General features: G+C 34.5%; 3 protein-coding genes and 7 non-coding genes across 13 annotated transcripts; 3 read left to right on the top strand and 7 right to left on the bottom strand.

Annotated features, from left to right (window-relative positions):
• Positions 1-757: 757 nt before the first annotated feature.
• On the bottom strand, positions 758-899 carry H14N18.6. The gene has a single exon (NR_069133.1). It is a non-coding gene; the product is annotated as an Unclassified non-coding RNA H14N18.6 (non-coding RNA).
• A 748-nt stretch (positions 900-1,647) lies between these two features.
• H14N18.2 (DUF2726 domain-containing protein) lies at positions 1,648-3,357 on the bottom strand. Its single transcript, NM_072905.2, has 8 exons — positions 3,259-3,357; positions 3,121-3,210; positions 2,955-3,068; positions 2,791-2,901; positions 2,324-2,507; positions 1,980-2,157; positions 1,798-1,884; positions 1,648-1,752 (listed from the first exon to the last, which is right to left on the bottom strand). The coding sequence occupies exons 1-8, from the start codon at positions 3,334-3,336 to the stop codon at positions 1,710-1,712; spliced, it is 885 nt and encodes a 294-aa protein (NP_505306.1). The 5' UTR covers positions 3,337-3,357; the 3' UTR covers positions 1,648-1,709.
• A 2,357-nt stretch (positions 3,358-5,714) lies between these two features.
• Positions 5,715-5,773, bottom strand: H14N18.7. The gene has a single exon (NR_069132.1). It is a non-coding gene; the product is annotated as an Unclassified non-coding RNA H14N18.7 (non-coding RNA).
• Positions 5,774-6,996: 1,223 nt separating this feature from the next.
• On the top strand, positions 6,997-12,130 carry H14N18.4 (Gamma-glutamyltranspeptidase 1; the record flags this gene model as incomplete). Of its 4 annotated transcripts, none has more annotated exons than NM_001383361.1 (11): positions 7,037-7,146; positions 8,455-8,572; positions 8,907-9,157; positions 9,223-9,519; positions 9,574-9,899; positions 9,950-10,103; positions 10,153-10,234; positions 10,530-10,553; positions 10,703-10,785; positions 10,838-11,289; positions 11,337-12,113. In NM_001383361.1, the coding sequence occupies 11 exons, from the start codon at positions 7,037-7,039 to the stop codon at positions 11,396-11,398; spliced, it is 1,959 nt and encodes a 652-aa protein (NP_001370776.1). In that variant the 3' UTR covers positions 11,399-12,113. The 4 variants fall into 4 exon arrangements, with proteins under 4 accessions (NP_001343850.1, NP_001370776.1, NP_001343851.1 ...); NM_001380718.2 differs by lacking the exon at positions 7,037-7,146 and adding an exon at positions 8,122-8,357 and having other exon boundaries at positions 11,337-12,123; NM_001356716.3 differs by lacking the exon at positions 10,530-10,553 and having other exon boundaries at positions 6,997-7,146; positions 11,337-12,130.
• On the top strand, positions 7,432-7,562 carry H14N18.8. The gene has a single exon (NR_069131.1). It is a non-coding gene; the product is annotated as an Unclassified non-coding RNA H14N18.8 (non-coding RNA).
• On the bottom strand, positions 7,567-7,764 carry H14N18.5. The gene has a single exon (NR_069130.1). It is a non-coding gene; the product is annotated as an Unclassified non-coding RNA H14N18.5 (non-coding RNA).
• ttr-47 (Transthyretin-like family protein) lies at positions 12,079-12,887 on the bottom strand. Its single transcript, NM_001380717.2, has 3 exons — positions 12,727-12,887; positions 12,317-12,471; positions 12,079-12,270 (listed from the first exon to the last, which is right to left on the bottom strand). The coding sequence occupies exons 1-3, from the start codon at positions 12,884-12,886 to the stop codon at positions 12,118-12,120; spliced, it is 468 nt and encodes a 155-aa protein (NP_001367933.1). The 5' UTR covers position 12,887; the 3' UTR covers positions 12,079-12,117.
• Positions 12,888-15,392: 2,505 nt separating this feature from the next.
• On the bottom strand, positions 15,393-15,573 carry K06C4.22. The gene has a single exon (NR_069129.1). It is a non-coding gene; the product is annotated as an Unclassified non-coding RNA K06C4.22 (non-coding RNA).
• Positions 15,574-15,627: 54 nt separating this feature from the next.
• K06C4.18 lies at positions 15,628-15,777 on the bottom strand. Its single transcript, NR_069128.1, has one exon. It is a non-coding gene; the product is annotated as an Unclassified non-coding RNA K06C4.18 (non-coding RNA).
• Positions 15,778-21,216: 5,439 nt separating this feature from the next.
• K06C4.25 lies at positions 21,217-21,356 on the top strand. Its single transcript, NR_069127.1, has one exon. It is a non-coding gene; the product is annotated as an Unclassified non-coding RNA K06C4.25 (non-coding RNA).
• The last annotated feature ends 256 nt before the right edge of the window (positions 21,357-21,612 follow it).

Raw genomic sequence — 21,612 nt, 5'->3', positions numbered from 1 at the left:
TGCATGACTAGCATAAATTTGAGCTACATCTTCCTCTTGTCAATGACTGCCAATTTAACGATGAAATAAGAATTGTTGAAATCTAAAATCTGAAATGTGCAGAACCGAAAAGTTAGAAATGTAGAAAATAGGTGGACACCTAGGCAGACAAGAATGGGGTAGGCGCATATGCCTAAAGATATGTTATATATCCCTAAGTTTGATTTCAAAATTTTGACATCTAAACGGTCGGTATACAATTTTTATGTAATAAATTTAATTTAGAGAATATAAAAAACTAGGCTAATCACATCTTCCATAATTTATTAGTCACTCTTATCAGTAGACAGAAAAATCAGACAAAACCACAATTTTCATCCCTCCACAAGAGATCTTCATAGTTTGTTTCTATGTGTTTCCGGGGAAACGCCCAGACAGGATAGAAGGATAAGATCTCCATGAAATGGTCAACGAACACAATGGTCCAAAAGGAATGATAATATCAAAAAGAATTTGAAATATTCTACTATCAGCAAGAATGCCTGAATCTAATATTGAAATTGAACGCAGAAAGAGTTTCTTTGCTGTATTTTTTATCGGGTGACTAACCACAAAGAACCGTCGACCCTAGATGGTCAATTGATTTTATACGGCAAAAGACACTGTGATGAATCAATTATATAAGGGTGTGGTCAAGTCGTCGGTTAAACTTCAAATTGTAAGATAGAGAAACAAAAGGAGAAGAAAAAGATGAAGAAGACGAAGAACATGTGATGAATGAATGGAACCGAATGATAGGACGGGTGGGGTCGGTGTCCAAACATTGAAGATGCTACTTGCTGTGCTTTTCGCCTTTTTTCTGTTTGAAAAACCACAAACTAAATTAGTTTAACGCCTTATCCGTGTTTGTACCGCGCAAATAAATGTGCAAAACGATGGTTTTTTGTGTTGGACGAGAATGTTCTATTCACTGTTTCATAATAGGATTTTTGAAATGAAAAAGCGTGCTTTCAGACAAAAATACGGATGAAAACACTCCTAAAATCATAATATGATTTTTTTTGAAGTTTTGCATCAAAGTGTAACATTTATAGTTGTATAAGTAATTTAAGAAGTTACGCGAATTTTTGCCACAAATGTTCTCCTAATTTTGAAAACTCACTTTAGGTTTTTACAGAAATCTACCGTTGTATATTAGCACGTGGAAAACTTCAGAAAAAGTTTCGAGGAAATATAAACCTTGAAAATTCTATTTCATCAATTATAACGTAAATAATGTGCAACTAACTTAGTTATCAGTTGTTCTCTGCTATCGTTTTAAAATGTGTATCCGGAAACCGGATGTTTTTTCAAAAGACCTATATGAAAATAGTTTTCACTTGTCACTAATTCCAAAAACCAACAAATTGACTTTAATGATATCAAAATCTAGTGAACAGTAACCAGGTACTTCCGATAAAAAAAAACAATGTTTTTCATATTATCTGTACAGTAGGCGTCACGTCATCTGTTCCCTTGTTGTGTCGGAAATCTGACTCATGATTTCCCCTTTTCTCACAACTTTTTCTTTCAATTTTGCACCTCCACCCACACATACTCGTGTCTGTGTTTGTACAAACAATCAGTGATAGGCAACCAAATCGTTCGTATATTTTGATGTCGGAGAAAAAGGACTGAAGAATTTATGGGGAGAAAATGTTGACACAAATGTACGTACAAAATTAATGGTTTCAAAATTTGACTCCTCCTTTCTTGAACGGAATCGACAAGTGCCTGAAAAAATTGGTACTTTCTTGGGTACAAAAAAATAAATAATACTTGAAGTTGCAAGATTTGTAAACAGGATTGTAGAATACCATATCAATTTTATTCCGATCAATTTGCAGAGAAGATACCAACACTAGTCTGTAATGTTTTATTGAAATAATTGTTCTAATTTTAATTTTATTCCATAAGAAATTGACTATCCTGATTAAAGTTAAAAAAAAACGTTAACTTACGGAGAATCAATAACAAAGTTTAGAATAAAATTCCAGAACTCTGCGGCTTCTGATGTATTTTCTGGTTGTAAAAGCACCACCGTGAGCTGACAAACGGGAAATAGCATGGCAAAACTTTTTTGATCGGAAAATTGCAGAATTTCATCAAGGGAAACTGATTCGTCAAGGTACAACGCTTCTGAAAGTTGTTTCAAAATTGTCTTTTTTTTGAGATTAGCATGCCTTAAGTACACCTGAACATTATTTTTCAATTTTAAAGTTGAACTATCACGTCAGAATGCAAATACGCGGTTTGGAAAAATGACTAGGAAGCATGAGGGATGCTTGTAATCTTAAGGTCTTACCAATATATCGACTATTTAGGAAAACTCTCATTAGAGTGTGTAAATCGAGAAAACTTTTGTCTTGGCTAAACGATTTTTCATTGAAAGCCAATTTCAGTTTGGCCTGAACCACTTCGATTTGATTGGTCTTATCCGGTGTCGCTTGGGTGCTGACTTTCGCGATTTTGCATAATGGCCACTTTTTCTGAATTGAGTATTGTTAAGGGATGTAATGATAAATTTGGGGAGTATGAAAATAAAGACAGTATTCAATTATTATAATAAAAAAGAATAACGTTTTTGCATGAAAACTGCTTTGTGCTTTCAGCATCAAAATGACATAGAGTTAACAGTAAAGCTCTCCAGTGTACCAATAAAATTTCACTAAATTACATATTTTTCAAAAGTATTATATCAGAGAGAGCCAGTAATGTCTTATGAGTTTTTGAATAAGATCTAGACGCTTTTTTAGAAAATGTGCATCGTACCTTCATTTTCAGCTCCGTTTTGATATCGGATCTTTCTGTAGCATGTACAATTACACATTGGTCCTCTGCAAAAAGAAACTCTCCATGTGGAGGGATATCATCATCTCCTCCCTAAAACGCAATTTTTAACGGAAAAGGTTTTTTTTTTAATAAAATTAGCATACCTTTTCTACAGGTAAGAAAATGCTTAAATGTTGGCCATCTCGGATAGAATGGAAATACGATCGAAGCTGTTTGTATGAGCATTGATTGATAAATAGTGGAAGTGAGCCGAAAAGCTGAAATATTGGAAATTTTATTTATTAGAAATATAGACTGTTAAACCAATACCTCGATGTTTCTATCTTGGATATACGGGTATAATAAATCACGGATGCATTTGTCTTGGTCGGGAAATTGAACATAGAAGTTTTTAAGCGGCTGAAACAAATATAACTGATATGAGAAAACTGTTCAAAATTTGCGAACATCAATTTTGTGAAGTCTGAAATACAGAAAACCGGCGAACAGAAATACAAGGAAATACAAGGAAAGAGCGCAGTTCATGACTAGATTTCATATAAAATTAGCAGAATACATGCATTTGCCGCAAAGATTTTGCCAGATTACTGGTTGTATATAAGAAGTTAGATGTTGAAGATTGATTTTTAAAAGAGTAAAACGTAGGAAAATGAAATAAAAATAACATATACTCCCATGTCACGTTTTCAGACTGGCTGGTACAACAATACTTCTATAAATATGGCTGATGTAGAGCTTTTTCACACTACGTACATCCGTACATATAGCTATGGTAAGGAACGCATTAGAAAGTGTTTATTATATCCCTCGCTATTATAAATTTAATTTTTGACTTTCAAACTTTCCAGTAGCAACTGAAATTTGAAATACGGGAATGGCAGTACCAGTTTTTATCGCATCCAGGTACGCATTGTTACATGTTTTTAAAACACTGTTCCCATTGTTTTGGCAATGTTGGAATGATGACAACTTGTTTTGGGTATTTTGAAATTGATATTTTAAAGGATTTTTTAGCTAAAAAATATCTGATGAAAACATTTTGCAGGAAATCCTAAAAATATAAATAATAGTTCAGCTTTTCCGATTTAGTGTTTAAAAATTTTTTATTGGCTTTCGATTACATTATTCAATTTTGAATAAATACACAATTGTTCAGTATTTCTATACTTCCATACTTTTTGGTAGTAATTGAAAATTCTCCTATTAGATTTTATGTAACTTGCAAAGTTTTGGCATGAAAATTGCCACAGTGTTGCCAAGATCTGGCTCAACAATATTATAAGAACAAGGATGGTAAAATTGTCAAAATTTTTGAAAGGCACCCAAGGTGGTAATCGTCAAACACGCCGTCGTTCAAACATCTGCTGCATTTCAGGTCTGGTAGAAAACATGGAAGATATAATAATCAGGAAAACACGTGAACATCTTCAATGCAAATGAAACACCTAACTGATTACCTATTCACAAATTTTAGAAAGAGATTAGATGAGAAGAACACGAGACAAGATATCCACCCTCACTTTTACCTCAGTCTATTCAGAAAACTGCAAATACTTTCGTTTTTCTTTTCAATGCCCTTTTGCTACCCTCATAATCCTTCTGGCATCCGCGCATTTTTCAGTCAAGGTCTCTTCTCAAAATTATCGTCATCTGACTTTTCTGTGTGGTAACTACTATTTGTCAAACTTCTTCAAAATGACCTTTTGCAAGTGTTGTTGTTCTTATTCCAAATGTAACTACTCATTCCCTTTTTTTTTTGAGTCATACTACGATCCTACTACATAAGCGTGGTTATTTTAAAAATCCCCACATAGAACGATTGCGTGAATCCCCTTTTCTCGATACGCATCAACTGTGTTCACATTTTCCCTGTGATCCAAGTGTCTTTCTCTCTGAATCCCCTCTCTGAATCCCCTCTCTATATCCATTTATCTTTTCATATTTCCGCCAAACAACTAGACACGGTAATCGTTTGGATGGGTGCACGCTGGAAAAAAAAAACGAATAAAATTGAGAGAAAGAGAATCGTATAAAATATAGATCTCCCAAATCAATACCATTTTTTGTCGTAAAATCGACCTTTGTTCGAGTTAGGTGTTACTTTTTTCCTGTCACGTTTTATAAAACTCTTTGTGATTTATGACCCGTTTATTGTACTCAATTGTCGCTGATGATGATGATGACCACAACAGTTTTGCAAAAATATACCGAATGCATTTTTTGTGACATATGTGCATTGAAGGTTATCGAAATAATGTCCTCGATGAACTTTTACGTTGATGAGACTATAAACGATGCGTTCATAGATATTTACGGCAAGGTTATGAAATTCGTGATTTTAAAAATTGAGAGAAATTTTTTTGCATTCGGGTTCGATTGGCTCAGAGGGGAGCACGACTCTCAGAGAGGTCTAAAAAAGGAAATACGATTATCGCTGAAATAGGGCCTGAGACTTCCACGGGACGCTGTCACGTCTTGAGATGATAAACATTACTAACCAGTAAGTGATTGGCTCTCTAAACTCAAATTATCCATTGTTGACATTTTTGAAAAAAGTTGTTTTGAAACTAGGTAAAAAAGGTTTCAGATGAGTTAATCATTCTAATCTATATAATCCATTAAACCGGCTTTATCCACGATCCTTCCAGAATTGATTACACCAAGGCGTGTCCATCATTTTCATTGAACACGTATTCACTTACATTTCAATTTGTTCTTCCATTGTGTCCAATATGATCACCAATTACCTCTGCGTTGAATTCCTTTTTCCTTCGTTGATATCCAATTTTTCTTTCTCCTCTTCAACCAACAAATATTTTCAGCCCATTTTTTGTCTCATTTGTCGTCCCGATACTACAACACGTTTTGTTCTTTTTCTTTACCCTCCACCCATGTCCTTTATCGTTGTAACTTGTCTTGACCCTGTAATGCTTCTTCACAATAGAGAATCATCAACAAGTTGCATTCTACTTTTCAATCATTTGTCCCCTTTAGCACCACACCTCATTCGTCTCGTGGTGTTTTTCTTGAAAATGGAGAAAGTTCCATGACTTCCAGTATTTGCTTTTCAATTTTATTAGTCTGTCCATTTTGTTACCGTGTTAGAGTTCTAGTAATCCAATTGTTAACAAGTCTTCGACAATTCACTTCTCAGTTATTTTTTATTTGAACAACTGTTTTGTCATCTACGGAATCTTCTGTACGTGAAAATGTTATTCAAATGAATGAAAATTGGAAATTTTTCAAATATTCTTCTGTATTGAGAATAGGCGGAACCCGCGTTCAGTTCGAATGAATAAAATGACGTGAAATTTGATCATTTCAGAAACCGTTCCTTTCTCATTACTTCCGCTCATTTCGTTCATTTTGGTAATTTGGTTGGAAAGGTAATTCAAATTGCAAATCATTGATCATTTATGTAAAAACATTAGGATGCACTTTAAATTGATACTACATTGATAAATTGGATATATAAAATGTTTTCACACACTTCAAGATTATTTTTATATTTTTGATTTTGTTGGAAAATACCGATAAAAGTCCAAACCAGTACTGCCAAAAATGAAAGTATTACTCAAATTTAGTTTACCGAATTACGGTATTTAAAAATGGGGTTTATGTATACTTCACTTCTTATTTTGAAATATTTAAACGAATTTACAAAGGCACTAAAATAAGCAGGAACTTTCGTATTTCCATGGTTAACAATCACTGTTTTTTTTCGATTGTTTTAATGCTATGTAGCTGTCCCAATCTGTATTTATTTGTTTCTTTGAACATTTTGACTGTTAAAATAATATTACGTATATGAAGTTCTAAACTTCTACAACATAATCTCTTCATTCATTTTTTAATCCTTCTCCATTTGTTTAGTCTCCCCCGAGATCATCGCGGTTGAACTTTCTTTCAAATTGATCAAAAACAAATATACTCAACAGTTCTGCTGCAAGAAATCGTTTCACCATTAAATTTATCCTCGGACTCTTTTCTTCCTTCTCCTCCCTCTAATAACCAGATTTTGATACCACACTCTCCTGATGGGTATGTATGTGTGCTCATCGGAACCAGAGTATATTTAGTTGGTATTTGTGGAGTAGGTGGCAGTAAGTAATAAATAGAGTTCAAATAATTGTTAACTTCTCCGCCCTCTCTATCGTATTTAAAAGAGCAGCTCCTCGTCATTCTGATTGTAGTTTGAAACTTTTTATTCGAATCAACTTGCAGAATGATCACACGTGTCGGCGACGTTGAATCGCCCAGAAGAGGTAGTCCCAGTGAAGTTTTCTCATCGGATATCAATCATATTCACAGGAACCGGAAAGAAGAAAAAAAAGGGTACGTTACTTTTGCCCATTAAGCTACAATTTTGATTAGCTACATTTTTAAATTAAAATAAACATTCCAGCCCAGAACAGATCTTATGAGATGCCAGGTGCTCTTCGTTTTTTGGTTGTAATTTTCAAAAATCCTTCTAAATTTCCAAAAATCATTAAAAAGTATGTGCTACTCAAAAAACATTTTCTTACTGGGACTGAAAAAAAATGTATTCAAAAATTTTCTCCCGATCTAGTTACCTAGTTTTCAAAGATCAATAGTCCTGTTATGACTTTTTACGTGATTTTTCTCACCTAAAATTGAATGTTTACTGTTCGCAATTTCTAGTTTAATGATTCCATTTCCTGCCATTCAATGTAGGTGTTCCTATTCATAGATCCGCTGCTTTTTGCTACCATTCTTGGAATTTTTGTGAAAATTGTTTACACAGTAATGTTTAAAAGTTCAAAAACCTGTGTATTGGTTTTACTGGCTCCTTCTTGAACATGTTAATACAAAAGTACCATTCAAAAATCATTTATGAAGAGATTTTTTCTGCCAAAAGATCAGAATGTGTCCACAATTTTTCAAATGTTTGCTCTCACTCCCAATCGTTTGCACATTGTCATAAATTGAGCGGAGGGAAATGGGTGAGCACAGGGAGCTCGGCGGAGCTATTCCCATCCCACTATAGATATTATTAGCATGCGGATCACTGTAGAGGAAACTGATTCCATTGTATATTATCCTAATTCTCCACGTGTCATAGACAACAATCAAAATTCAAATTCGATATGTTCTATTAATTCACTAAAAAGTTGCCGAATTAACAACAAACAGTTTAGAACATATCGCAGGAATTTTTACGGGTTTATTCGCTCGAGAAGGTGATTCACAGACGGTAGCACATAGTTCAAATTCCGTATTAATTGGGTTTGTGCCTGAGTAGTGAAGTAGGTTCTAGAAACCAGTTGTAGCCACTATCCCTCCTCCCCATTGACACCCATCGTCACATGAACACGCCTTCAAAAATTGGAAGTTTCATGACGAAATTGTTCAGGATTGCCCTCGTTGGCCAGTTGTAGTCACCTTCAAAATCCGACTAACGGATTTTCGTCGTCCGGGGATATAAATTGGAGAAGGGGATTTTAGAGTTTTCGTCTTTTTTTCTTATTCTCTTGATAGAAGTTTTTAATATTCTAATCGAAAAATATGGGCCTCGGTGAGAATAAGTGAGTTTTTTATTTAATCTAGTCGGTTTGCAATCTAAATTTTCTAGTAAAAACCATAATTAATTTAACTCTGAAACACATAAATTCATCATTTTAGGTGTTCAAAATGGACAACCATTGCATTCGGAGTCCTTGCTATTCTATTTCTGCTCTCAACGATTGCTCTTGCTATTGTAGTTGGTATCAAATACAGCGAAGACGACAAACCATCAGAGGTAAGTAGCAGGGTTTGTTACTAATTAATCTCTTGGTATACTTGGTTTTTTACCTCTACATACCTCAAAACAAACAGTGATGACAAACAGAGAAGTAGGCAGTTAATCCTATTTGAAACAATTTGTTAAATGAAACAGAGAGTGAATGGGTCAATAATCGAAGGACATATGGGAAAAGGAGAAATGGAAGCAACATCAAAAGAAACTACCACTAGAAATATGGTACACATGAATATTGTTTGGTGTCTAGTACAACTCTAGTTTCGATATAGTTCATTAATATTCTAATTTATGTTTTGGAAAACTAGGTTATTTTTAGAAATTATTATTTCAGTTAGTTGTTCAACGAGATGAAAACGGTAAACCACAGTTCGACTGGCCAACTCCATCTGGAAGTCTTTTCGCTCATTACAAAAAAGCTGCAGTTACTTCTGATCACGGCCTTTGTTCTGAAATTGGGAGAGATGTTCTGATTGAGGGTGGAAATGCTGTTGATGCCATGATCGCCTCACTTTTATGTATCGGAACTGTGAACCCACAATCATCTGGAATTGGCGGCGGATTTGTCATGACTCTCTACAATGCGTAAGATATTTTCTCATAACTGGAGTAAACAAAGATATGTAGAGTTGTGAAAAAAGAAGTTTCAGATCGACTGGAATGTGTCAAACTATAAATGCTCGTGAAACAGCTCCAGCTGCTGCCACCGAAACAATGTTTGTTGATAATCCAAAAGAGTCTGTTATGGGTTACAAATCGATTGCTACTCCATCGGAACTTCATGGATTCTGGACTGTCTTCAATATGTATGGATCTGGAAAAGTATCATGGGCACGTCTTTTCCAACCATCAATCACACTGGCACATGATGGATTCCCTGTTTCCTCGAATCTTGCCATGGTTCTTGCAGACAAAGAAAAATATATAAGAGAAGAACCTACGATGAAGTGAGCCTTTATTAACTCTTTGATAATTTCATGTTTAAAGCGAAAATTTTCCAGAGACATTTTTGTGAATCCAAAAACGAATCGAGTCTACGAAGAAGGAGATATATTGAAAAGACAACGACTTGCCAGCACATACGCTCTCCTTGCTAATGCGACTGATCCGGTTGAGCTCTTCTACAAGGGAGGAATGGCTCAAACGATTGCAGGAGAAATTACTGATAATGGAGGATTTGTAAATGAATCAGATTTGGCAAGCTACGAAACAACAATCGACGATGCTCCACTTCTCAGTACACATTTACCTGGAGACTATGAAATGTGCGGACCACCACCACCATCATCGTTTGTTATTACTCAAAACATTATTCAAGTTATGGCTCGTAAGTATTATACAAAAGAAAACGACTTCTCATGCCTTGCACTTTTTTAGAGTATTACAAGGATGGACAAGTTGATCTGGATGATCCATTGGTTTATCATAGACTTATCGAAGCTGAAAAATTTGCCTACGCACAGAGAACTAAGCTGGGAGATGTGAAGTTTGTAGAATCGGCCAAAACTTTGGTGGATGAAATGATGACAGAGTAATTTAACACTTTTCAAAATAATTTTCTAAATAGACTGCATTCACAGAGAATACACTAAAAAGATTGCGTCTCTAATCAAGGATACCGCCCAGACATTGGATTACTATGGTGGAGAGAAGAAGGATATGGTAAGGATATAGGAAAAAAGGATTTGAAGTTATATGATAGAACTAGTGTAATATAGTTAGTAGATCAGAACAATGTAAAGTTTTCCAGCCAGATACTGAGAGAGCCTCACAGGTAAGCAACGCGACAATTTTTAATTTAAACTATTTCTATCTTTTACGTTGTTTCACTTTTTCGGAAGCACAACTTTCATAGCTAAAATTATAATTGTTTTTGAAAATAAGTCAAATGTACATATATTATTATTTTGATAATTGTTAAATCTAAAAAAAATATATTATTTTGAACGAGTTTCAGCCAGACTCGGAAACTATCAATAAGGTGAGACCGCATGAATGAGTATATTTTATTGTAATGTGCAGGTGCATTCGACACTTTTTTGTTGTTCGATAGTTATCGTTTCCATATTTTCATCATTCTGAACTGTTCAGTTTCAACACTTTTATGAATACTAATATTTTAATTTTCAGGCACCAGATCATGGAACCTCTCATGTTTCCATCATTGACTCTCATGGAAATGCAGTATCCTGTACATCAACTGTTAATCAAATGTACGTTTTTGTGAAACCAAACAACTTCTTTCGATTATCATTAGAATTTCAGTCTTGGATCAATGCGTGCCTCACCTACTTTGGGTATTGTCTGGAACGATCAAATGGATGATTTCTCAACACCTGGAATGAAGAATTCATTCGGTTACGCTCCATCCGAAACCAACTTCATTCAACCTGGAAAACGGCCAATGAGCTCAATGAGTCCAATGATTATCTATAACAAGAATGAGAATAGAGTGGAAATGGTAACCGGAGCATCTGGAGGATCATATATTATCTCAGCAACTGCCCAAACAGTTATTCGGACTCTTCTTTTCAATCAAACTGTTAAAGCAGCAGTTGATGCTCCAAGATTCCATAATCAATATCTTCCAGAAACAACAGAAACTGAAGAAGCAATGCCACTAGCGTTGAGAGAAGTACTCGTTGAGCAATACAAGCAAAACTTCACAGTTGTCCCGCGGCAAAAGTCTGTCGTTCAAGCTCTCATTTCTCTTGAAGGTTTGTTTTGTTTCTTGACGCAATTGAAAAGTAATTTTGGAATTTAGGATTTGTCGAGGGAAACAGTGATTTCCGGCGGAAGACTGCCACATATCCAGCTGGTTATTGATCTCGTTTTTTGAATTTATTTTTTAAAAGTTTATATTAATTTCCTCTCACTTAATTATATTCATTACGCTCCACTCCGTTTCTGTGAATATCGAACGTGTCTTTTTGTGACGCTTTTGTTCCTTTCTCTCATATGTTTTTCTAATTCTAAAAAACAAACTTCACCGTTGTATAAAAGTAGCTTTATCTCCGGCATCCCCGTTTAGAAAATTCGGTGACCGATCTACACTCAAAATAATAAAACTGCGTGGCGTGCACTGCAGAAAACCTAATATTTAGGCCCCGCCTTTTTATCGTCCACTCACGGGGAAAAGGCAAAATTCGGGGACCAACCAATATCAGGCCGCCGACATCTCATGGGTTCCGCGCGCCGCTATGTTTAACTCGTTGTGGGTGTGGCAAGCTGTCTCCGCCCGCTGCGAGTTAAACATAGCGGCGCGCGGAACCCATGAGATGTCGGCGGCCGGATATTGGTTGGTCCCCGAATTTTGCCTTTTCCCCGTGAGTGGACGATAAAAAGGCGGGGCCTAATTATGAGGTTTTCTGCAGTACACTCCACGCAGTTTTATTATTTCGAGTGTAGTCACCCGGGTACATTCCATTTAACACCTTTGATAATTTAGACGCATTCCATTTCATTGTGCTTTGTTAGAAGAGTCTTCTTCTCAATAATATATGTTGTATTAATTTTTATGAGACTATTCTGAACAAAAAAAAAAGTTAATTTGCCTTCTCCAAAATAGTTTTCTCTCTCTTCTCATTTGGGAATTCCAGTTGAATGTTCAATGATCCCAAGTCGTAAGTTTTCTTTGCCTTCTCACCTTGATTCACGAAAGTGTCGGGAAGAACATAGTTGAATCGACGGAAAGCAGTCTGAAAATAATCAATTTCTTCTATTGGTCATCTACTTTCAACACACTTTCTCCAATTTCTTCGGATCATCATCACAATGGTGATAGATAGAAAGTACTGGATGAAGATCTGTTTCATTTAATGGGAATCCATTGGTGTTTCCTTCGACATGGAACATTCCTTGTGGTCCAGTGTACTCTTCGTCGAGCATTTGGTTGATATCTGTAACTTTCGAATAAAAGAGTGGGTTGTGTTTTTTTTTCGAATTTTCAGAAAATTAAAGTAGAAATCATTTTTAAAACTAGAAAAACGTTGAAATAGATTGTCCAACTTTATTTTTCTAACAAAAAAAATAAGATCTCGGGTTTCTGAGTCCGCAGACCTGGAACTAGGTGCGTTTTACATAGAATATATACGTTCATAAACTTCCCTTTTCATATATTGTTTTTTTTTAATGTCTGAACTGCGTGAACTAACCATCCTTCTTTCCTGGTTTCACACGGAACAATCGTACTCTAACATTTGAAGCTGGAGTGTTTCCACAGAGAAGTGTTCCTTTTGCTCCAACAGCTTTCTTTCCAATAATACTTGCGGCTACAGCAACGGCCAAAAGGCATAAAATTACTATCAGTTTCATGCTGCAATAACACTATTTTATTGATAAAAGAGCATTGATATTTGTACAAAAACGTGAAAAATCGGAGAAAATACTGTGAACAAAAACAATGAGGAGAACGAGGAAAAAGAGCGGACAAGCGATCGAGGAGGCTAACACAACACTGATAAACGACGGTGTTTATCATTCGAGATGAAAAATACAACGAGATGTAGAGAAACAGAGATAACCTATCTGTGTTGATGTTTTGATCGGTGAAAAGTTTTCAAAATTGATTTGATGAAACAGTTGTTCAAGATCAAAACATTTGGTAAGAACGATGAAAGCTAATAAATGTGGTGTTAAATTATTAAATCAGAATATAAAATGATTGACTTAGTTAGACAAGTTTCATGTGGAGAACTTTTCTAAAAATTTGGAAAGGAACAAGGATTTCAAAAGAAAAAAGTTATCGTTCAATTATGGGGAGTTTTTCTAAACTTTTGCGTACAATTTTTTTGTGCTTTTCATATACAGTCGGTCCGTCAAAAAATTTAAAAATAAAATTAAAAATTTAATGACCTATACTTAAAAATAATTAACTGTATAATTCACATGTTGGAATCATTTTTAAAAATGTTTCTTCAACTTAAAATGTTAACGATGTTGCGTTTGGAGAGATGAAAAGTGACCTTAATAAGGAAAATATTTGAAAAGTTAGTTCAGGTGCTGTAGCTTGTCAATATATTTTTTTTAATTGAAAAATTTTGGATAATATCAAGAATTTTGCCACTAAAATCGACGAAAATGAATGATCTCGATTTTTCACGCGCAAAAATGTTCTGTTTTATTTTAGATATACATACATACTGTAGGCAGTCGTCATGAACACGCGTTCCGGTGATGTAACCATTTTCATTAAATTACAAAAATAAAAGAATGTGAAAACAGTGCAACAAACACCAAATATGTTTTTAAAAAGTTTTATCCTCAATTTAATAGGAAACTTTGAATGAATGATCTTTCGGATTATATGATATTTCAAAGAATGAAAAATCTTTATTCATCATGGTCATCGTCACGGTCTGATCTTTCACGACCATTTCTATTTTTATAATATTATATCACTTTTATAGTGAAATCATTGCTCAATTAAAAGTAATTTAATGAATCAAATAAGCCCCTGAGTATTGTTAGTAATTTTAATAATCTAAAATTAAGCTTTGTGCGTATTGTGACGTAACAAACGTTATCAGCACCGCCTTTTCATATCAGGAAATGTATTTTCTAAAGCTTCCATATCCTTCCTACCCTCATCTGTCAAATATCCGGGAGGTTTCCAGTATTTGAGCTTTCAATTCTTTCTCAATAGTTAAAGAACAGTTGCGTGTTGTTCCAGTAACTGTGGTGCAATGTACTTGTCACTTAAAGAGGTTCATCATAGAATTTGTCCCATGGACTAACTCTTCAATATGACATTGCCTCCAGGAAATGTCAAAGTTTTTCTGAATGATGACGAGATGAAAACAAGTTTCTTATTATTATTTGACCTCAAAAGTTGCTTTCATTTTTTTCTTCGTTATTTGGATATTAAATGGGTGGTCTAATAAGCGTATTGTAGTGTAAAAAGTAGGTTTCTGGCACGGAGAAAAAAGAGCTAAGGCATGGCGAGCACAGCAAACATTCCTCTCTTTGGTCTTATTTTCATTCATGCGGTCCCTTATTCTTTCTTGATTTATTATGAGTTACTCACAAGGACAATGCATTTTTCTAGTTTCCTTTTGAGGAGAAGTTTTTTGTCGCTAAATATGCTCATGTTTCAAGTTTATATTATTTACAGGTATTATGTTTGCAGATAGGAATATAATAGTTCCCACATGACATTCACTAGATTATTGATATTAACAAGCATTGGAACACAAATGACTATTATTTTTTTAACATTATGAATTTAATAGCTATTATATGTAGTTAAAACAAATGGAAATTTACATTTTATTGTTTTCATTTGAAATTCTTTCATAGTTGTTATATTTTTCTTCAGAACAAGTTTTCATTTACCTTTAAATGTAAATGTTCTCAAAATTTAAATGTTTACAAGTGTCCCTCTCCTTACTAGACTAAACTTTAAGCTTTGTTTTATAGAAAATTGCAGAATTGAAGTGTTTTTGACAAGTTTTGTGTGTTATCTGCTTTTATTTACTATGATACTCACTAAGCAATGTTGTCAATATACAAATGCATCAAAAAGTTTATGATTGGTTGCTAAATGTAAATTTTAGTGACCAGAAATCGATTTTTATAAAATTGTTAAAGTTTAAGCTTCGAGCCCTACTCACAGAAAATTCAGTCAAATTCGTGATTTTATATTACGTTGCTTGCAACATATTGACTACAGAAACATGTCAAATACACACATTCTTCTTTTTTGTTGTCTGTGAAAAATTGCACTTTTTGGTTCGGAATTTAAACGCTAATTTGCACTGAAATTTGAGCTTCCAAGGACAATTTTGATGAGCACTTCCGAGATTTTTGATCGGAATTTGCGAAACATCGAATTCTCATGCTCTTCTGACCTTCTTTTTCGAACAATTGGATTAAGGGACGATGCAGGGCGAGCATGATGTCCGACACGGGGTTGTTTCTAAATCGGTTAGCGAACAAAAAAAAGAGAAAATTATGGTGTCAGAATATAAAATTGAAATGTCCATTCATTCATGCCCACGTACATTGTTAGTCCATTATAACTTGGTGTCACACATTGGTAGTCAGACACAAAAAAAGAGCCGCCTGTTCATGACAAACCACTCATTTGCTCTTTGGACAATTTATTACCTTGCCAATGTTTCCCGCATCCATCATCATCACTCTGGATCTCTGTGTTTTCTCGCCCGCAACTTTCTCCGCTCGCCGAATAATTGTGTTGCTTTGTTTTATTTTATCTGGTGGTCGATTTTTATTATTCTTCATTTCACCACCAAAAACCTTTGAAAATGAGACGTGGTGATATATTGAGGAAGCATTTCTTTAGGGAAGATTTGAGAAAAAACGAGGACGTGCAGCACAAAATGAGGTGCCATCATCCAGTGGCATCCGGCCGAGCAGAGCGTTCTAAATTAAATTTCGTGGGTGCGCACATCAACTCAAGAAGAGCTGGGGGCTCACCTCTTGTGAGCCCGCGTGCTCTAAGGACATCAGTGACTTGTTCTTGACACATTTTCTCACGCTTTTCACCGTATGCCTCCGGCGGTTTTTTTTTCGTTGCGTTGAAATCTACGGTTTCTATGTTTGTTCCAATTTTTCATTCACACACGTACTAACTTTTTCATCTTAGGTCTGGATAGATTTTTGGAACAACTTTGTCAATCATGTTATTGTCAGAGATGATATTTAATACCTGTCAGATTCTCAGTTAATAAAAACTTTGAAGAATGTTCGAATTAATCATAACATACAATATGCAATTATTCAAAAATGATTCCGATAGAGAGGACTGAAATAACTTTGAAAATTCAAAGATTAAGTGACATTTCGAATACCAAGTTTAAGTAAGATATTGTTTTATCTTAATTTGTGAGCCCTTGCCACAGCTTTTTCCGAACTTCTAATGCAAGTTCAAATGTTCATTTTCCGAGTGTTTTCTCGTAATCCCGTTGTACTTCATTGTTAAAATTTAGTACCGTTCAGTTTAGAAAACCCGTGTCCTTTTTTGCTGACCACACCAGTTGAAACACTTCGTCGTGCCGTAAGCCGTACTTCGTAATCTCTTTTGATGGGAAGAGCCAACTTTTCGTTTTTTCTCACTCTCTGTATCTCTCTTTCTCTCCTTCATGTTCTGTCGTAAAGTCAGAAGTCAGTTGAAACATGAATATAATATATTTTCCCTAATATTGTAAGATCACATCATTTTTCTCTTGATTTAATAGTCTCGTCGTCTACCAGATGAGTACTGGAGTCTCTCGGGAAATTGGAATTTTGATGTTTGACCAGTCTATTCAACAACGTTAAATGTAGTTTGAATATAACCAGCTTAATGTGAGTTATCACTCTATACCTAAAACAGTTAGACGTTACTCAGATGAGTAGAGAAATACTGATGGATTGGAAAAAAATTCCCAGTAGTTTAGAGCAGCTCAGACCCGGATTTTTTTTTTGGTTTGGGTTCTGGGATTTAGGTGACATTTCGATCGGACATTGTTCTATTGGGTGGAGATCTGTATAATTTGAAATGGGAATGCATTTTTTAATATTAAGCTTCTGTTCTGTTCGGTTTTGTTCAAAAAAAAAATTCGAAAACAAAATTAATTTGAATTGATTATTTTTTAGAAATTTTTTTAAAGTGTTTAATGTAAATAAACTTAAAAGACTGGTTTCAACTTTTTCTGGATTTTCCTAGATTCAACGTCTCAGAATAAACGTCTCACTATCAGAATAAAATAACAGAATAAAATATATTTTTAAAAAATAAAACAAAATGCTTTTTCAACTCTTCTTTTTTCCGAAACTCTGTTAGCATTTTGAATTGACAATTTCCGAGAACCCATCGTTCTTTAACCTTTTTTTATTCTCTCACACATTGCCTTTAGGGGTTATACGTTTCTTGAAAAAGTTGCAAATTAAGCTTCTAGAAAATTGTTCTTGTATTTTTTTGCTCGAAACAAAAATTAAACAAAGCCGCATTTCCTTGGTTTCCATGTTGCATTTCTTCGGCTTTTCGCTGTTTTCTATTTCAAAAATTTCGGAGACCTTGTCGTTACATTTGGTTATAATAATCCATCTTTTGCAATCGAATAAAAAATATAAGAATGAAGAGAACCCACGTTAAATGTAAATGGTCCTATCCTCATCTTTTTACTCCTATGTATGTCTATTTTCTTATTTTCTAGTCGGTTGCCTCCCTCTAAATCCAATTTCTTCATGTGCATATCATCGTGCGGCTTGTCCAACATACGTCCAGCAACAGCAGTCCTTATTCTTTTCGCACTTTCAGGGTGCTTTTTGTCTGTCTGTTTTTTTTTCTTGCATTCCCATTTTTCTTGCAACTGAACCTTTATGCATTGTCGACACGTCAAAATCGAATCATTGCTTGGTCTGGTCAGTATGGTCTCGTCTCTCCAGATTCTCACCGTCCTTTCGTTTCTTCTCAGTTTTTCTTCGTTCGGTAGACGTTTTCCGGCTAAACAAACAAATACGTTTTCTTTGTCGTTTCACTCAGAAACATATCTCATTCTTGTGGCTCATTTCTTCAGAGATTGCCACAGCACAACAATTCCAATTTTTCTGATTCATTTTCTAGGCAGGTCAAGTATTTGACCCGAAGATTCCATAGTAATTGATAGAAAATTTGGGATTCCACATAGTTGGTTTTCAGTGATTTTTGAAAACTTTTAAGAATACCCGCAAAGCTGATAAATCTTCAATCTGTCTATTTTTTTGTTGCTGAATTTTTTTTCTATGATTTCTTGCCAAAAGAATTTGTTTCAAAATTATCTTGTTTTTTGACTAAAGTCTTGTGTGCAAAACGCTTCACTTGTTTCAATTATGATTCTGATACCGATTTTACCTTGACGCATGATTTTACAATGTTATAAAAAACGTATGCAAATGAAATCACAGTCCAACGGTCTTATACTTGATATATCATATGTTTCTAGTGTCATAGTCTATTGCACCAAAAAAGGGTAAAACTAATATTTTGGCTTCCGAGATTATTGAAAATGAAAGAAAAGGCTTTTTCTTGGCTAGATTTAAATTGTTATATTTATTCTACAAACATTCAAAAGATTTTTTTGACGTTGAGTAATACATTATTGTTCCACATACTCCAGTACTATGTAGAACATATATTTTTTGCACTGGAATTTTAATGTGAAAACACGAATAGTGTCAATTTCCATTCTTAATTTTCCGAGAATTTTTTTTTGCATTATCTGTGCACGGAAAATGTAAATCTTTTGCACTTATCTGTCAGAAAAGCCCAAAAATGTCTAAAAGAGTTAAAACAAAAGCAAATTTTGAATTTTGATAATTTGAATTTTGTTAACGGAAAAACTGAACTGCTGAAAAATAGAAAATGAAACAACAGTTTTGAAAAAAAACAATTCAAAGAGCAATAAAGGCGCCAGAAAAAAAAACACAGAAAAACAATTTAAAAATAGGTATTTTCATTCAAGCTGTAATTCTATATCAAAACTTCAACATTTTTTTTATCTGAAATTACTGGGATTTTACAAAAACTGTTTCATCATTAGAAAAATACAAAGTTTCTAGAATTTTTTTAATCTTATAAGATTAAAAAAAAAATTATAAAACGCAGTGTAAATCCTTTCTGAAATTCAGAATTCTTGGTATCCATGTATACTTTTTATTAGCTCCCCTTTTGTTTGCCATTGTTTTGTTATTTTCTCCGTTCTGTTATCCGAATTGTCTCCACCGTCCCAAGTGGCCCATGTTCCGAACTTTTTTGGAACTTCCAATCTAAGTACTATCAAATTCAAATCTTCATCATCTTTTTCATCGTTCAAATCGTCATCATCATCTTTTCCTCCAGGCCTCCCAGCATTTTTTTCTATCAATGTAATTTGTTGAAAAGCATTCGCCACTCCAATTCCAATTTGTTTGAGATGCTCCTTATGTTTGTCGCTTCCTTCTTGTCCTTCTGATAGGCAATTAATGAATGCGTGCAAAAGAAAACAAAGAAGAGAAATGCAAAAAATTTAGAAAAAAGAGCAAGTACCACTCGAACAAATTGAATGTTTTTGATTCGTTGGCAACGATGTGATAGATGTTCGATTTCTGGAGTTTATCATGTCATCATCGATGATGACACGCACTGTAGAGAATTGCATGCAGTCTGAAAAATTTCAGTTCTTGCATAAAAGGTGTTTTTTACTATAGCTGGTTTATTTTGATAATTGAATAAATATTTTGATCTAACTGAAATTTGGTTGAGACATATTAAATAATAACTTGTCTTTAGAATTTTAGACAGTGTTCAATCTTTTGATTTGAAAATAAAATACAAAAACTCTTCAAACAAAAACACTAAAATATGAATTCTGAACAATGCTGTTTGAAGTTTCCTTAGCTATTCATGCGTCCTTTAACTTTCTGCTAAAAGTGGTAGGTTAGCAATTTATTTTTGGAATTTTCGTGATGCTTCGCTACTTTTTCCATAAAACAAACCTTTTTACAAGAACATTAAACATCCTCAATATCTGAAATTTTGAAAGCCAGTAGGAGTTTGGTGGAGACATTCTGGCAGCAGTTGCAACTCGTTGAAAAAATCCAAATTAATAAGTTGTCATATTGGGTTAAGAAACTTGGTAAGAACTCTCTAACCTATTTGAAAAGTTTCAGAAAATACAACTGCTACCAAAATACTGCGGCGGAAAACTCAGAATACTTGTTTCTAGCTTGAACTATTTCTGAACCAATGGAAGTTCTGTAAAAAACAAAAAAAAGTTAGACATAGAGTCAATATAACAAGCTGTTAGCGTTCGTCACATTCTGCCGCAAGTTTATGAGCCAGATGTAACTGAAAAGTGTGTTGTGGTGATGTAGAATCCCATTTCTCAGGTACGAAATCACTTTTTTGAGTCCACAAAGCCTCTGGAAGATCCTGCTTCGTCTCAACTTGTGAGACGGCGTCCTCCTGAAAGCTTCAAAGAGCTTTCTTTTGCATGTGACTCTCTTTTTCGGTGTCCTTTCGATTAATTGAATCATTTTATCTAGTGTCAACATCTGAAGCTTCCGACAAAGCAACATTCACCTAGATAAGACTGAAACAGTGAGTACAAATTGTAGATTTTGAGTCTAATAGAATGTTTCGTGCATAACCCATTTATCATTTACTCATTGAAAACTTGGACTGTTCTCAAATTTTCTTATGTATACCTATAGGCACGGATGTGCACCTCGTTTGAAAATTGTGACGATACAGTTCAATTTGGACGACAACGCCATTTTTTTTAATTATTGACGAGTTCAGTTTCTAAATCTTGGAATTTTTCACAACAGCGATTTTCGATACTTTTCTTGTTTTTAAAAATCACCTCGTAACTGAATTAAGCACAGCGAGTTGTTTCAAAAATCGGCTTCCTCAGTGTCGTTCTATTGAAATTAAAAAAATAGATTTCGAAACTTTTGTATGGAATACTTACAACATTTATCCCACTCATGTAACCCCAATAATCTATTCTAAAGTGTGATGTCATGTTTCACGGAACGACGAATTTATCCCGTCGTTTCTTCCTTTCCGTTTTAACTCATATCTCTTCCTGGATCCTTCAGAGCTCTTGTCAATTCCTCACGTTTTTTTTTGTTTTTTCGTCGTTTAATTGTGGAAACACATATCCGTCCTCTTTGAAACAGCATCAGAAAACTTTCTGCTCTCCGTGTCCTTCTACTTACTCTGATTGCCTTAGTTAGTCACATCGCAAGCAACAACTAACTGCCAATGGGAGGAGCCAGTTGGAGCAGGGTGCGTGCTCGGTGCTCTTTTCAGAAGGTTTTCTCTTGTGCCAGCATGCTTTTTTGAGGCTGTGTCATCACAATGAACATGTGTGAGTTCATCCGTCTGGATTATTCTTTTTCTTACGTCTTCTGAGTACTTCATACTTTCCAAATTTTTCAACTGAACTTTTCTTCTTTTCTCATTGAAGTGGTTTGGTTTTGGTCGCGTGATCAACGGATCCTACTTTTTTGAAACAAAATGTTTTTGAAGTTTCACAGACTGATTTCGGGGTTTTTTCAAAGAATATATTCCC

The sequence above is a fragment of the Caenorhabditis elegans genome, chromosome V, assembly GCF_000002985.6.
Source record: "Caenorhabditis elegans chromosome V".
Taxonomy (NCBI): domain Eukaryota; kingdom Metazoa; phylum Nematoda; class Chromadorea; order Rhabditida; family Rhabditidae; genus Caenorhabditis; species Caenorhabditis elegans.
The sequence above is the reverse complement of the archived record's forward strand: the minus strand, read 5'-3'. Positions and strand labels throughout refer to the sequence as shown.